This window comes from Larimichthys crocea, chromosome III, assembly GCF_000972845.2.
Source record: "Larimichthys crocea isolate SSNF chromosome III, L_crocea_2.0, whole genome shotgun sequence".
In the NCBI taxonomy this organism is placed as follows: Eukaryota; Metazoa; Chordata; class Actinopteri; family Sciaenidae; genus Larimichthys; species Larimichthys crocea.
Genome location: NC_040013.1, coordinates 12,838,342 through 12,852,445, shown reverse-complemented (window position 1 = coordinate 12,852,445; position 14,104 = coordinate 12,838,342). Strand labels below are relative to the sequence as shown.

General features: G+C 41.0%; 1 protein-coding gene across 2 annotated transcripts; it reads right to left on the bottom strand.

Annotated features, from left to right (window-relative positions):
* Nucleotides 1-756: 756 nt before the first annotated feature.
* Nucleotides 757-13,276, bottom strand: ppp1r21 (protein phosphatase 1, regulatory subunit 21). 2 transcript variants are annotated; one of them, XM_027277914.1, is made up of 22 exons: nt 12,595-13,276; nt 11,491-11,559; nt 10,876-10,992; nt 10,532-10,633; nt 10,276-10,440; nt 10,122-10,180; nt 9,371-9,465; nt 9,064-9,116; nt 8,460-8,609; nt 8,245-8,346; nt 8,056-8,144; nt 7,832-7,968; nt 7,568-7,660; nt 6,927-7,054; nt 6,223-6,372; nt 5,720-5,812; nt 4,519-4,773; nt 4,104-4,139; nt 3,878-3,994; nt 3,120-3,218; nt 2,907-3,035; nt 757-2,290 (listed from the first exon to the last, which is right to left on the bottom strand). In XM_027277914.1, the coding sequence occupies exons 1-22, from the start codon at nt 12,652-12,654 to the stop codon at nt 2,261-2,263; spliced, it is 2,328 nt and encodes a 775-aa protein (XP_027133715.1). In that variant the 5' UTR covers nt 12,655-13,276; the 3' UTR covers nt 757-2,260. The 2 variants fall into 2 exon arrangements, with proteins under 2 accessions (XP_027133715.1, XP_010728794.2); XM_010730492.3 differs by having other exon boundaries at nt 10,846-10,992; nt 12,595-13,275.
* Nucleotides 13,277-14,104: the final 828 nt, after the last annotated feature.

Below are 14,104 nucleotides of genomic sequence, written 5' to 3'. Positions count from 1 at the left end.
TTATGTCTATGTATATGTGCATTGAGAGCAATGTGAAACCAAAGTGAAATTCCTTGTGTGTGCACACCTACCTGGTCAATAAAAGTGATTCTGATTCAAAATAAAAGGGTAAAGAACAGTATTTAGTATAGAGGGGTGAATAAAACATTAGGCAGGCTATATGCTCCTGAAGTTTTTGCACAGGAACCTCCAGTTTGTCTCCTCATTATGATGACTGACATTACTTGTTAGAAACCACTTCAAATTTTGTCCTATCATTGCACCAGACATAAGAGTACAAAACAATACACCACTCACATCTCTCATATGTTATATATTATTATTAATATGTTAATTCTGCAGACAGTCTGTCCATGCATACTGAATTAAAAAAGGATAATCACCAAAAACTTGTTTTGAAACATGGTATATATATATATTTCTTTAGAATTTCTAGTCAACAGCTCTTGAATGCACAAACAAGTCGTGGTTATTAAGTAGTGTACCAAGAGTACATGTAAGCATCATGGATTCAACTAAAATGACAAGCACATTTTTTCCTTCCAAAACAAAGTGACATCATCAAACAGCAATCTTTCATTTCTCATATGTCCAGTAAATGGTGCTGCCTCATTTCCCAGCGGTTAGGGTGTGTTACAGGCTGTTTGCTTTTTTTCAAATCATAGGCAATTTATAACCCCAGTCTCCTCCAACTCCCAGAACAATAAGTCCAGTTTAAGCATCATTAATAAGCAGGTGAGTCTGAAAAACATGAAGTAAATGTTGAACAAGCTTTTTATTTTTGTTTCACATATCTATATGTGCTTTTTTAAACAGGTTACATTGTGAGAATACAAGTTTTTTTGAAAATTATTATTAGTCTAGGGGGCGTTGGCAAATCTTTGCGGTCAAAGGTTTGCTGGCAGGTGTAGACCGGCAAACAGGATATTTGAATGAACTACTCATAACCACTGCTGGCCTTTTATTTACCACATGTCACTACAAGCCAGTTTCTATTTAACTGTAAACTTTAACTCCTCTCTGCCATGACTCATGAATCAGCTTTCAGGTATTATGTACCAGTTACAGTATCGGCCAGCCCCTCTTTTCTCAGTAATCTAACATTATCAGAGACACACGAAAAACTAGCTGCAGATTCAGTTTTCCAAATTTTGTGGAAAATAAAGATTTGTAACTTCTGAATAAATGCATTTTTGGGTGTATATACATATATATGTATATATATATATTTTAGAAATTATACGGTACAATTATATCATGATTTCAAATGAGTGTATATTCACATTAACCCTTTTTGTCCATACATATTACAACATGAATTAAGAGGCTTTTGTGCCACATCAGGCTTCTGAGTGCACATCCACACTTACTTTGGTGATAAAAACAACTATTGTTACAGAGTAACTTCACAGACAGACTGACACCATTTTACGAGCTTGGACTTGTCCATCCTGCCCTTTTCGTCTAGGTAAACACAGTTAATCAGTGCTTCAAGGCAGACATTTTCTTTTCTTTTCTCCACTCCAAGAGGACTGAAAATTTTCCAAAATGAGGAATGAATTCAAGTGTGTTGTTCATTCAGGTTTTTAAAAGCCCTTCTTTACAGAAGCTTGTGATGTATGCACGCGTTACGTTGCAGGCCCTTGGAACCACTGGCACACAAAAAAAAATCTCAAACTCGATCTAAAAAAAGTGTAAAACAATGTTCACGTGTCGTAAAGCCTGATGCCACAGTCACACAATGAGACAACACATACAGCCACACCAACATTTTCTCTGTTGGCCTGCTCCCACAGATAAGCAGCGAGAATGCACAGTTTCATTTACTGCCAGATGTATGTTAAGCATGAGAAACACACACTGATCAACAGGGTTTGGTCTTCAAGTCTTCACTTCAGTGAGCATTACCAACTGTTTATCTTCCTCTGTTCCTTTTGGGGAATAACAGTTTCTTTCCCAACCTGCCTTGGCCAAAAGGTCAAGGAGCAGCTTCCGGTGCTGTTTCAGAAAGCATTTTTAGCGAATCATGTTGTGTTATAACTGGTGCTGTGACAAGGAAAAAGGAAAAAGCTTCTTCAGTAAACATGTCCAAGCCTCAGTTCAGTTCATTTGTATTTCCACTGCCTGGCAGTCAAAGAATCTGAGGCTCGTGTAGCCGGCCCCATGGTTTGGTGACAGTGGTGATGTTGCTCCACAGAACAGATCTTCTCTCAAGGTGTCCTTTGTGATGCCAAATGGAGCCAGAGTTTTGAGGGCAGCTCTAGCGTCCTTTGTTCTTTTTGGCATTTCCCTACAGGAAACAGAAAACGTACAAGCTCAATTCTGCAAAGAAAGTTCAGGTTTGGTAGAAAAACAAAAGTGCTGTGTTGAGTTCAAGTGCAGTAAGTTGAGATGGCTCAGATTTGCATTCTGTTTTAAAACCTAAAAACATGCTCAGGCTGGTCTGTGGCCTTTCAGAGAAAATCACCACCTCTGGCTCTCAAACGTGTTTCGTCCTGCAACTTCCCAACATGCAGCCAGCTGTGTGCATACACGCAGGAACATGCACACTGGAATCAGGCCTCTCCACTTCGACGGCTTTAACCTAACGACTTTGTCAGATGGTTCCAGCAGGTGCTTTTCCCATCAGGCCCAGCAGCAACCGCAACACCACCAACGACCTCCTAGTTCACCTCATAACTGACAGAAACTTTACAATGTCCCATTTTAACCGGCAAACCTGAAATGATCCTTCACCCTCCCTGAAGCCACCGGATTTCTTACCACTCCTCTGTAGTGATAGATATTTTAGATTTATTTATACGACTGACAGAATGTGACAGCTAAACAGGGAAGCAGGAATATCAAAAGACTACATTTCTGACGAGCTTGAATAAAAAAAAGGATAAGCAGAAACAGTTTTGTACCTTGCTGCCTAGTTTGAGTGTGTCAATCTCCTCTTTCTGCTTGCTCAAAGTCTCATTCATACTGCACAGGTGGTCGCTCATCATGCTGAGCTGATCTTCGTAGCTCCTCTTAGTTGTAGTCAGCTCATCCTGTGTAAAAAAAACAACACAGTTACAATGGGAAAGTCTACACTATACATCTATACTTAGACAGGAAGCTCTTTGGCATTTTACCTGCAAGCGTGTGATGTTCTGATTAGCCACTTTGACCTCCTCACTCAGAGCCTCCCGCGATTTTTCTGCAATGGCTAATCTCTTGGCCAAAGCTCGACACTAAAAAGGGGAAAAGGAAAGTGAACAACTGCTATCCTGATAGGTTTAGTGACGTCTAGCGCACTTAATACGCCTTTTTCAAAACATGCAATAAAGCAAGATATTTCTGATGGCTAATGGGTATATTTGAGGACAGCGCCAAAAGTAAATGCGCAGTTTAAAAAAGTGACAGTTTAATATCTGAGACAATGACTCGAGATCAGGTGCATCCCCTGTTGCTACGATACCAAATGAGGATGACTGACACACCAGTTAGTCACAGTGTGACAGGATGTCACTTGGCAAAATATCTCCATTCACATCAAGCCTCACCGTATTGCTAAAAATATAAGGTGTCACTTTGTCAAAAAAAAAAAAAAAAAAAAGGAAACACAAATAATGCGACTCAAGAACCATTTTCAAGTACGAAGAGGAAGAGAAACAAGGTTAACTTCTGGCTCAAGATTCGACACTCTCTTTTCAAACAAATTAAAGAAGCATACAAAAATAGATGTGGAATGAACATAGGAAAGAACAGGACAAGTGACTGATCTGCAAGATCAAGAGTTTCCATATCTCAATCTGAATGACGTGCAATGTTAGAAAAGCTGCGTGCTTTGAAAAGGTTAGTACTTCGCCATAAGATACGCAGTGATATAAACATTTAGTCAGGGCTTCACCTCAGAGTGAAAGTGCACGGCTTTGCTGTCTGAAATCTGGAGCTGGGTGGTGAGCTCTCCTACTCTGGCCATGTAGTGAGTCTTTATCAGCTGCTCCCTAGACTCCTCGTCTCCCACCTTTAGACACAGACACAACATCGAGCGAGATAAGATTTTATTTTCCTTCTGGGATATTTTTTTTTTCTTCATTTAAATATGGTAGTTAGTTAAGTGTATGACAACTTACGTGCTCAACTGTAGGGGTTGTGCACAACATGCCAACCTGAAGAGAGAAACATGTTAGGAAACTTCCATTATACATCAGACGTTACAAATCCACTTCAAGCTCAGACAAGCCTCTGACACAGTCGGACAAACTAGCCATGCAAGAGATAAAAGCTAATACACAAATAGTACGGAGACAAACTGCCCTGGACTGTGGCTGCACTGTGAACTCTGCACCGACTTGCATAAACAACAGTATTCTTCTTTTCTGCCGCATCAGCACATTGGAAGTCTGAGTTTTATTAAGCTAAAACTTGCTTAGCGGGGGAGCTACAAGAAAAGAATGATAATACTCCCTTTGTTGAAGCAAATCAGACACCAGTGCCATGGGCAGAAAATTTCCTCTGCAAGCGAAAACCAACAAGCAGGGACTGTACCAGGCTGGTGCACAGCGTTGTCTCTTTCCCTGCAGCTTTCTGCTCTTTCTCTGCCTCCTCATGGCTCTGTGCAAGTGTGCTGGCTGCAGATGCTTGCAAGTTTGGACTTCCCCCTAGAGCTGCCGCGAGCTGCGCTTCCAGGTCCGCAATGCGCTGGTTCTCCTTTTCCAACCGCACCTTCCCCAGCTGGGCCTCCAGCAGCCAGTGCTCTTTCTCCTGCTCTAGCCGAGCGATTTTCTCCTGGCTCTGCTGCACCTGCAGGAGGCCAACGGGGAGAGGAGAGGAGCGGACAGTGAGCTTGTGGGAGGAGGGCTGAGCAAAGGTTGGGGGAAGTGAAAGAAAGGGCAGCGGTATTTAGGAAGAAATGGGGAAACTACATAACAAGGCAGTTTGTAATAATACAATCTCTGGGTAGAACATGTAAGAAAGAAATAAAAATAGAAAGAAATATAAAGAAAAAATAATTAATTTAATAAATAATTTATAGGCCAATTTAAAAGATGAAACTGATTTTGTTATCCTGAAATCTTCAAACTCTTCCCTCCAAAACCTGGAGGCACAAATGGCAAAAACCCAGTGAGCTTTAGGTTTATACATGAATTTTTATGACTTTGTACCTGTAGTAACTTGGTGCTGAAGTGAATTTAAGCAGACTTATATGGAGCAAAGAACATTTACAAAAGAAAAATAGAGGCAACACTTTAAACTTTCTCAGAATACAGAATATGCATCGACTCACTCGGGCCAAGCTTCTCAATCCTTCACACCCTGTCCCTAAAGACCAACTGTCGTAACTCCACTAAAATATCATGACTGTGCTGTGAGAGTTCTGCACAAATTTCTTCTACTTTTATGACCAACTTTCTCACATCCTTCTGTTTCTTCAGAAACTATTGACGCTGTTGTTCTGCTTTTTCCAGTTTGACTAAATGTTCAGTGTGTTTTTTAATCTTCACATGAGCCAAAGAACAGAAAACCACAATAAACATGTGGAACCATTTTTACTTTATCTCTGTTATTATATAAACCTGACTGACACACTGACTCATTCGTGGTTGTACTGTCCAGAGTGCCTGGTTGTAGCTCTTGGCCAGATGTGACCTCTTTAAAAAAGGATTAGTAATCATGAAAAAAAAAAAAAAAGGTAATTGAGTCTAGAAACAGAAATAGTTTATGGGACAAGTTGTTTTGAGTGTCATACCTGCTGAGTGAGACCTTCTCTGCTCTCAGTGGAGCTGTTGAGTATGCGACGGTTAGACAGGGCTTCTCTGTAAGGAACAGACTGTGGCCTCGGCTGGATGAAGAAACGAAACAAGAAGTTTAGTGGGACAAGTCATTTATCGATTATAAAAAAATAAACAAGCATATAATATTTATAATGAACATAATCTTTATAGCACTATTCTAGATGAAGTGCTTTCCATGGGGGAAAAGAAACAAAGAACAAAAGTAAAATAAAAACAAGAAAGGAGAAAGAGGAAAATTATGATGATTATGATAAAAACAAAATAACAGAGATAAAACTAGATAAGACATATCAAATATACACAACAAAATAATGTTTTAAGTGATAAAAGTCCAGGTCACAGATGTAGTCTTTGTCATCTTGATGTGAAGAATGTTCAGGGGCCTTTAACTGCATTGGCTCTGTCATAATTTGTCATGAGTCCTGAAAACAACCAGCTGATTTAAGCATATACCAACCTTTTTGATAGCATGGATATAGGCAGCAGCTTTCTTTTTGTTGGCCAGCATACTCTCTGCTTGTAAAGGGTTGAGAGCTACTGTGCTGCCTCTTGGACTGTAGCCTGACGATGTGAAGAAGTCCAAGTTGTTGCTGAAGAAAGTGGCAATCTGCAACAAAGTATGTCATGTCTTATCTCATTTACACAAAACAGATGTTTGCAGCCTCCTTGGCTAAAGAAACACTAGTTAACACCTGCATCTCTGAATGGAGATACTCAGTGTTCTGTTTAGCCTTCAAATGAAGCTGTGTATTTACAGCACAGAGATGATTACGCCACCAAGCATCCAGGGTGATAAATGCCTGAGCCACTGAGCTTCTCCGTGTGTTATTCAACACTGCAACCCACTGGACTGTGCCTCCCATCAGTACACACATCTCAGCCAACGGTTCGCTTGATTCACAAAGAGAAATCATTTATCCCTTTGCGCTGACTGGGGAGCAGCTGTACAAACTGTGATTTGGACAGTATCTTTGAACATTTAACCGCAACCCACCTGAGCCCTGCCGTTCTGTGTCATCACATTAGTGGCAAATTACCAACGTGATCCAGTTGCAGTTGAAAACTACTCACAATGAAGCTTTTATGCATTACAGATAACAAATAACACATGCGATATAAGAGATATAAACCTGGCTGCTGCCTGCCCCCTGTTGTCCGTACCTTGCCAGTGCTGCTGGTCAAAGAGCCCAAAGATCCCAGCAGGCATTCAGACGTGGTAGAGAGCTTCTGGGTGACAGTCGGTAGCTCCTGCTCTAAGCTGGCCTTCTGGTTGTAGTGCTTTGACATCTCTGGACACATAGACATGGTCGACATGGAAGAGGACAGCATATATCATTGATTGGCTTTGAATTATCCGTTTCATCTGCTAGATATAACTTTTTTATGACCTTCTGAGACCAAAACACAGCAGTTTGGTGAGGTTTCCATAGTGATTGTTTTTGTAAATAATGTGCAACATATTTTCACAATATGTTGCAGTTCTTTCAGTGTTTATCTGATCACAGTCACTGCCTTCACAAGAACCAAAACAAACAGAGAAAGGTGCTCATTACATAAACACATCATCACTCAGTGAGACAGCACTAAGTTATATTTCCATTTGACACCACAGTGTGACAGGCGCTACACTGTCACCTCTGGATATTTATGTTTCAAAAGCTGAGCTGGTGGGTATTGTTGTGAGAACAGTCAGAGTCTGACTTTTATGAATGGCAAAAGCAGCTAGGTGGGCACACGAGGGAATCGTCATGCTGTGGTTGTGAATGGCTCCAGGTAGAAAAATGGCTCACGGTGCTGCTCACCTTTAATGGCATCATTAAGACTGTGTAGGCAGGCAGCCAGCTGGGTGAAGACAGCCGACGTGCTGCTCTGTGGCACGGCATCCTGACGAACACCTGAGACACATTTGTTAAACAAGTATATCGCGTCACTTCACAGTACCTTATCTTTCTAGAAAACTACAAAATATTGAAGTGCTGCTTTAATCAGACATTTTAGGCCTGAAACAATTCAACTGTGTGAACTAATCTGTGACATATTTTAAGTGTTTCTGCCTGTTAACTTACTCGGTAAGGCCAAAATGTTAATGTAGTTCTGCAGCTTCTCGAACACAGAAGTTACTCTCTTCATGTCACTCTGCAACTCTTGGTTTTTCGCAGTAAGGGCAGCAGTACAAAGAGGTGCCTCGCACTCTTCTTCCAAGCTGAAAGGAGAAGAGAAGATTGCCATCAATACAGCCTCCACCACTTCATCTCTTTATCTGTCTCTCCCAGACACACACAGCGCTGACCTTTTCAGCTGGTAGGGAAGAATCTTTTGCAGGAAGTGGGTGTATGAAGAGAAATGATCAGCAAAAGTCTTCAGCTTCACCACAGTCTCCTTCAATTCGAGAGAAAAAAAACAAACAAAAAAACAATATTAGTCGGCATCATGAACACGCCCACACAATGACCCTGTCCAAGAGGAAAAAAACACTCACCAGTACTGTGACGGTGTCCTCTGTGATGCTTTGGTGTAACTGCAGAAAGCTGTCCTCCAGAGGGCGCACATAGGCTGCGTTTTCATGTAGATACTGAGAAAACTAGGTAGAGAAACAAAGTATACTTTAAATACACTGAACAGCACACATTTTATATGTATAGCCACTCCTAGTATCTAACAGCAGTCTGTATTTCTTGTGTATGGCTGCCTGACCTTCTGGTTCAGGGGGGAGATGGTCTCGATGGAGGAGTCCAAGGGATAGATATGCACTCTCTGTTCTGTGTAGGAGTGGAAGTTCAACAGAGCAGCCACAAGGTCCTGGATAAAGCCCAGGGCCTGACCTGCTACATCCCGGGCTTTAAGCTACAACCACAGAAAGAACACACAAGCCACACACTCCATGTTTTAATCCAAAACTGTATGAACAAATCTGTGACATATGGTTATACATTTCTGCCAAAAGATTCATTAGTCAGTCAAAAGAACACCTGACTGATTTTTGAATAAATGATAGGCAAAAAATAACCTTTCCTGATATTTTACTAGCCACTTGATTAATCCAGACAGTAACTAGCAGATTAATCATTAAGATATTAAGATTAAGATAGCCATTGTGTGATATTATCCAGAGTTATTAGTTAATAAACAAAAACTGTTAATCGTTGCAAAATGTTAAAAACTATCAAATGGGGGAATGAGAAACTGCAAATCAAATTCTGTATTACAAAAACAAAGAACAGATGTTATAATTGTTGGAAAAGTAAATAACTATAAATGATCTAAATTAAAAATGTGTTGTCGTTTTTTCCTCACTCACCTGGTGCCTTCGATTGTGTGGTGGCACATTTAGACTGTTGTAGTCGCTGAATTCTGCAGGGCAGGAGAGAAGAGCAGTTTAAACTCAGTGCCTGCACCGGACTGTATTGACCTGACAAACATAGCTTAAATGCTTTAGCCTCCCGCCTCCTTCTGTGCAATATTACAGTTTGGTGTAGCATTACACTATTTACTCCTGGGCAGAAGGTTGTTATGGTATCTGTGACAAAGACATAAATGTTCTCAAAATAGATGTCTGCCCTGTAGCAGATCGTCTTTGTCCATGTGGCTCAGCACCAGATACTCACTGGTGTCATTGAAGGGCACTTTCTCCTGGATAACACTGCTGCTCTGTTTCACCTGTCTGTTCAGCTCTGACTGGCACCGCCTTAACTGCTGCTGACTGCAGAGAGAGCAAAACTTAATGGGTTCAATCATGCATTTTACTTGGTCAATTAATTTTAATACAGCTTGAGAATCATAAATAGAGTAGGCAAAAAGCTCCATGTCCAAAAGTATTTCAGATACATATTGTCTGTGTACGTGAAGTCACAGTGATGAAAATAAATGAAAATCCAGAGCAGAATCCTGAGCTCTCCTCTGTGTACATTGTGTATATATGTACTACAGTCGTCCCTAGCTATATCGCGGTTCACTTTTCGCGGACTCGCTGTTTCGCGGATTTTTATCAGTGTAATTTTGCATGCTTTTTTTTTTACAGTGTACTGTACAGTATGAACGCGCATTGTGTTCTGCGTCCTGATTGGCTAAGGGAGAACCGCACTGCGTCCTGATTAAGGAAGTACTGTACATATGCGTGTAAAAAGGTGTATAAAAGTGTGTGGTTAGGGGTTTTACGGCCTTAAAACATGTATAATAATTGTAAAACTTACTTCGCGGATTTCGTTTATTGCGGGCTATTTTTAGAACGTATCCCCCGCGATAAACGAGGGACCACTGTACCTACTAAAGCAGTCAGCTGTATATACAAATCAGCCCTTTGGTTTTCTGACACCACATTAGTGTATTCTCAAACTGTGAATATAAAGGAAGACGTACCACTCTTCTGTTCGCATTCTGCACTCTTTTGCTTCCCTCTCCAGAGTCTGTGCTTTAACCTATCAAAAAAACATTATTAACTCATGTTAATAAACTGTATTAACAATGACATCATGTAATTCACCGCACTCCTCCTGTTGCTGCTTATACTCACCTCTAAACGTGCTTTGTCGCCCTGCAGCCGCTCGATTGATTCCATGTACTTAGTGGTGAGTCCGTCGACGACAGCCTGGTGCTGCTCAGAGTCTTTCTCCAGCTCCTGCAGTCGTGTCTTCAGCTCGGCCTCCTGCCTCCTGTGCTTCTCATCAGCTTCGTAGAACTAATGAAACATTCAGCAGAAAACAGAGCCTTCACATGATTATCTGTATATACAGAAAAATGACAGATAGAAACACGACATGGCTGCTTACCTGGATATGAAGTCGCTCGTTTTCTTCAATCTTTTTCTGCAGGTCCTCATCAAAAACATTCTGGGTCTCCAGGCCATGCTGTGGGGGGGAGTCTCCTTTACTCTGCAGGAGGTCGAGATAAAATACGGGGTGTTAATCATGATCTATTAACTCTACGAACATAAGTGTTCATTAATCATGAATTAATCAGAATCACCATCGAATTAGAAATTTTACAAACTCTTTATGACCACTGTCACTGTCATTGACTATTTATGACCCTGTTCCAAGTATCCAACTGTGTAGACACTCCCTTGATCAGCCCTCATGATCACCTTCCCCTTTTTGCCCTTGGCTTCACTAACAGCTAGCTCCTCTTGCAACAGCTCCACCCTCTTGGCCAACTGTTGGTTCCTGAAGCTGAGACTGTCCATCTCCTGCTCCTGCTTCCTCAGGCTCTGGTCCCTCTGCTTCAGCTGCTCCTGATGAGGAGAATGACAAACGTGTGTTAGACGTAACAATGCAATTTTGGAGGTTGTCAATCAAGGTTTAAAGCAACAAGTGCCAGTAAGACAAGGTGGCCATGTAGATTTGACTGGCAAATATGAAAACCCTTCTCCATTGGCCTTTAAGATTAGTGATAATGGGGGTGTCGTTTAGCTCAGTTGGTCCTTGCTGCGGCGGCCCAGGGTTCGAATCTGACCTGTGGCCCTTTGCTGCATGTTATTCCCCCGTCTTTCTCTCCCCACATTCTTGTCACTGTTCAGCTGTCTCTATCAAATAAAGCTTAAAAAGGCCAAAAGGCCAATATCTTTATAAAAAGATTAGTGATGATGTACATTCACAGACTGTTTATGATACAATCTGGAATCCCCATAATATTATTGTTGTGGCTTGATTGTGTAGCCTGTAACAGGTGTGAAACCGTGTATTAAAGTTGTGTCTCTGTGTTATTTTAACGGGTTTATCTGTCACTTTACCTTTAGGGAGAGAGAATTGGCCTGTTCATCCACTACTGCCTTCTTCAGCACTTGGTTCTGAGCACGGAGCTGTAAAAACATACAGAGCAAACCAAACATAAATACGAGATAAAACATTAGTTATCAGGAGGCGGTTTACAGTCAAAAAACAAAGCGATACGTATGCGGCATCTTATAGTGACCTCACACCTGCCGTTATACAGAAAATATCAATGAAGAGTCACCAAAACATGTAAACTCTGCTTTTTACTGTATGACTCGTGGCCTTTAGACACATAGATAATTAAGCACATGGCTGTCAGTTACATAGTCAGCACTTCCTCAGCAGGACATGTTGCTTGGCTAACGGGGATGTCAGAGTTGAACAGGAAACAGCACACACTCCCCGTGCTGTCAGCTGACAGAGAAACAAAGGGCGACATGCAGCTCACAAGAGAAAACACTGACGCTCTACTTGTTGACTAATTAACCTTTAAAAATGCTGATAGCACTTGAAAACGGTGTGATTTTTTTGCCAATGAAACGTACAGCAGATGCTCATTACTCTCAGCTACGACAGTCCCATTATTATACAGACTATAACGGACAGCTTTCAAACTAAAACACTCTAATATCCATATGAATATCTGGTCTTGTGCAGTATTATAATGTCAATATCATGGCTTTATTCATCATCTGAAATCAAATGAAACCCCAACTTTATCACGGTTATAATGTAAACTTACAGGTGTTGCTGATAAATCACTATTTAAATATCATCTACCTTCAATTAGGGCCAAAGCACATGCCTACATAATATAAATCATCTGCACCACACCCCCAAAAATGAGCATGAAGTCCATAAAGTTGAATCTTTCTTGATTTTTATGGTTTAATGCAGGACTAGAGCAACAGTTTCAGGCACTGACAAGAGATCTGCATGTTCAGCCTCGACTGCGGACAGAAATGTCACCATCATACATGTGTAAATATGAATCAGCTATCACTGATGTTGATGAGGGACAGCTACCGCTAATAACACATGAGGTGTTTCTTGTGTTGCAGCCTGGTCAATGACCGTACTGACGATGACAGCTAACTTTATCGACACAGGCGGTGTGTTACCTTGGAGTACTCCTGTGCCAGCTTGCTGTATTTTGTTTGCAGGTCTGTAACGTTAGCCATGGTCGCTGGAAACGTTATCCCGTCGCTAATAGTTGATGTTAAAACAAACACACACAAAAAAAACACGGTATCCTTAGCTGGACCCCGGCTCGTCCTGTTAGCTCGGCTGTCGTTCACACAATGTTGACACGGTGAGCTGTAACCTGGCTAACTCAGGTTAGCTGGTTCACTGTCGTTACTGACTACTCCCAGGCGGGTTGTTCCGTTACTTGCTAAAACTGGATACATTGTGACAGAGCCCCGGAGAAAAAGAAGAAAAAAAAACTGTGTGCTGCTCATCGGATTTACGCTAATTTCCAAAGCCGGATGTTATTCAGACTTGACAGCAGCGCTTTTTTTTTAAGTTAGCACCATTAGCAGTCAGAGCTAGCTGGCTAGTCACCTAGCTCTGTAGCAAAACAAACCCAGACACAGACTAACACGCGCAGCTCAGGGTGCGTGACAGCAGCCGAGCGACCCGCGCTGTCCGCAAACCGGATTAAAGGGCGTGCGTGGCTTATGCTAAGCTACCGAGATAGACTTGACAACCCATTCATCCGGAGGAATACTTTCATTTTCTAAAGCCGCAGAAGCCTCCTCGAATGAGAGCCGAGCTCAGACACAAGCACCGAGGTCAAAGTTCACACCACAGGAAAGTGCCGAGCCGGTGCACGCGTGGCGCCGCCTAGTGTCCGAGAGTGACACATGAACAGATAACATAATATAAAATAATATGACACCGTGAAAGAGACATATTTCGCTGAGAACTTATGTACTATGACTTATGTAACAATTTCACAGGACCGTTACTTGTAATGGAGTATTTGTACTATTTGATAGATAGATAGATAGATAGATAGATAGATAGATAGATAGATAGATAGATAGATAGATAGATAGATAGATAGATAGATAGATAGATAGATGTCATGTCTATTACATAGTCAACAAATAAAATATGATCAGTTTTTATAGATTAAACTACACAGTAGTAATAGATTAAAGTTAATGAATCAGTAATAACATCCCAAAAACATAATAAAAAATAATATGACACCGTGAAAGAGACAACTAACAACAAGAGAACTTATGTACTATGACTTATGTAACAATTTCACAGGACCGTTACTTGTAATGGAGTATTTGTACTATTTGATAGATAGATAGATAGATAGATAGATAGATAGATAGATAGATAGATAGATAGATAGATAGATAGATAGATAGATAGATAGATAGATAGATAGATATTTCAGCCATATTCACATGAAATAGTAGAATAAACACAGGTGTAAGCAATGACACTAATTAAGGTTCAGTACCATTCAGGTCAAACAGAGTCATGCTGGCTCACTGGAAAGTCCCTGCTGCAATAAATGGAACTGAGCCTTAATTAGTATCATTGGAAACACCTGTGTTGACCATACTAGTTCATGTCATAATGGCCACCGTGAAAATGTCATGTACATAG

Coding starts and splice junctions, on each gene's coding strand:
- ppp1r21 (XM_010730492.3), bottom strand. CDS start 12,654: ATGGCTAACGTTACAGACCTGCAAACAAAATACAGCAAGCTGGCACAG. Junction 10,634..10,845: donor CCAAGGGCAAAAAGGGGAAG/GTGATCATGAGG, acceptor GACCTCCTGCAG/AGTAAAGGAGACTCCCCCCC. Junction 8,145..8,244: donor AGGACACCGTCACAGTACTG/GTGAGTGTTTTT, acceptor CTCGAATTGAAG/GAGACTGTGGTGAAGCTGAA.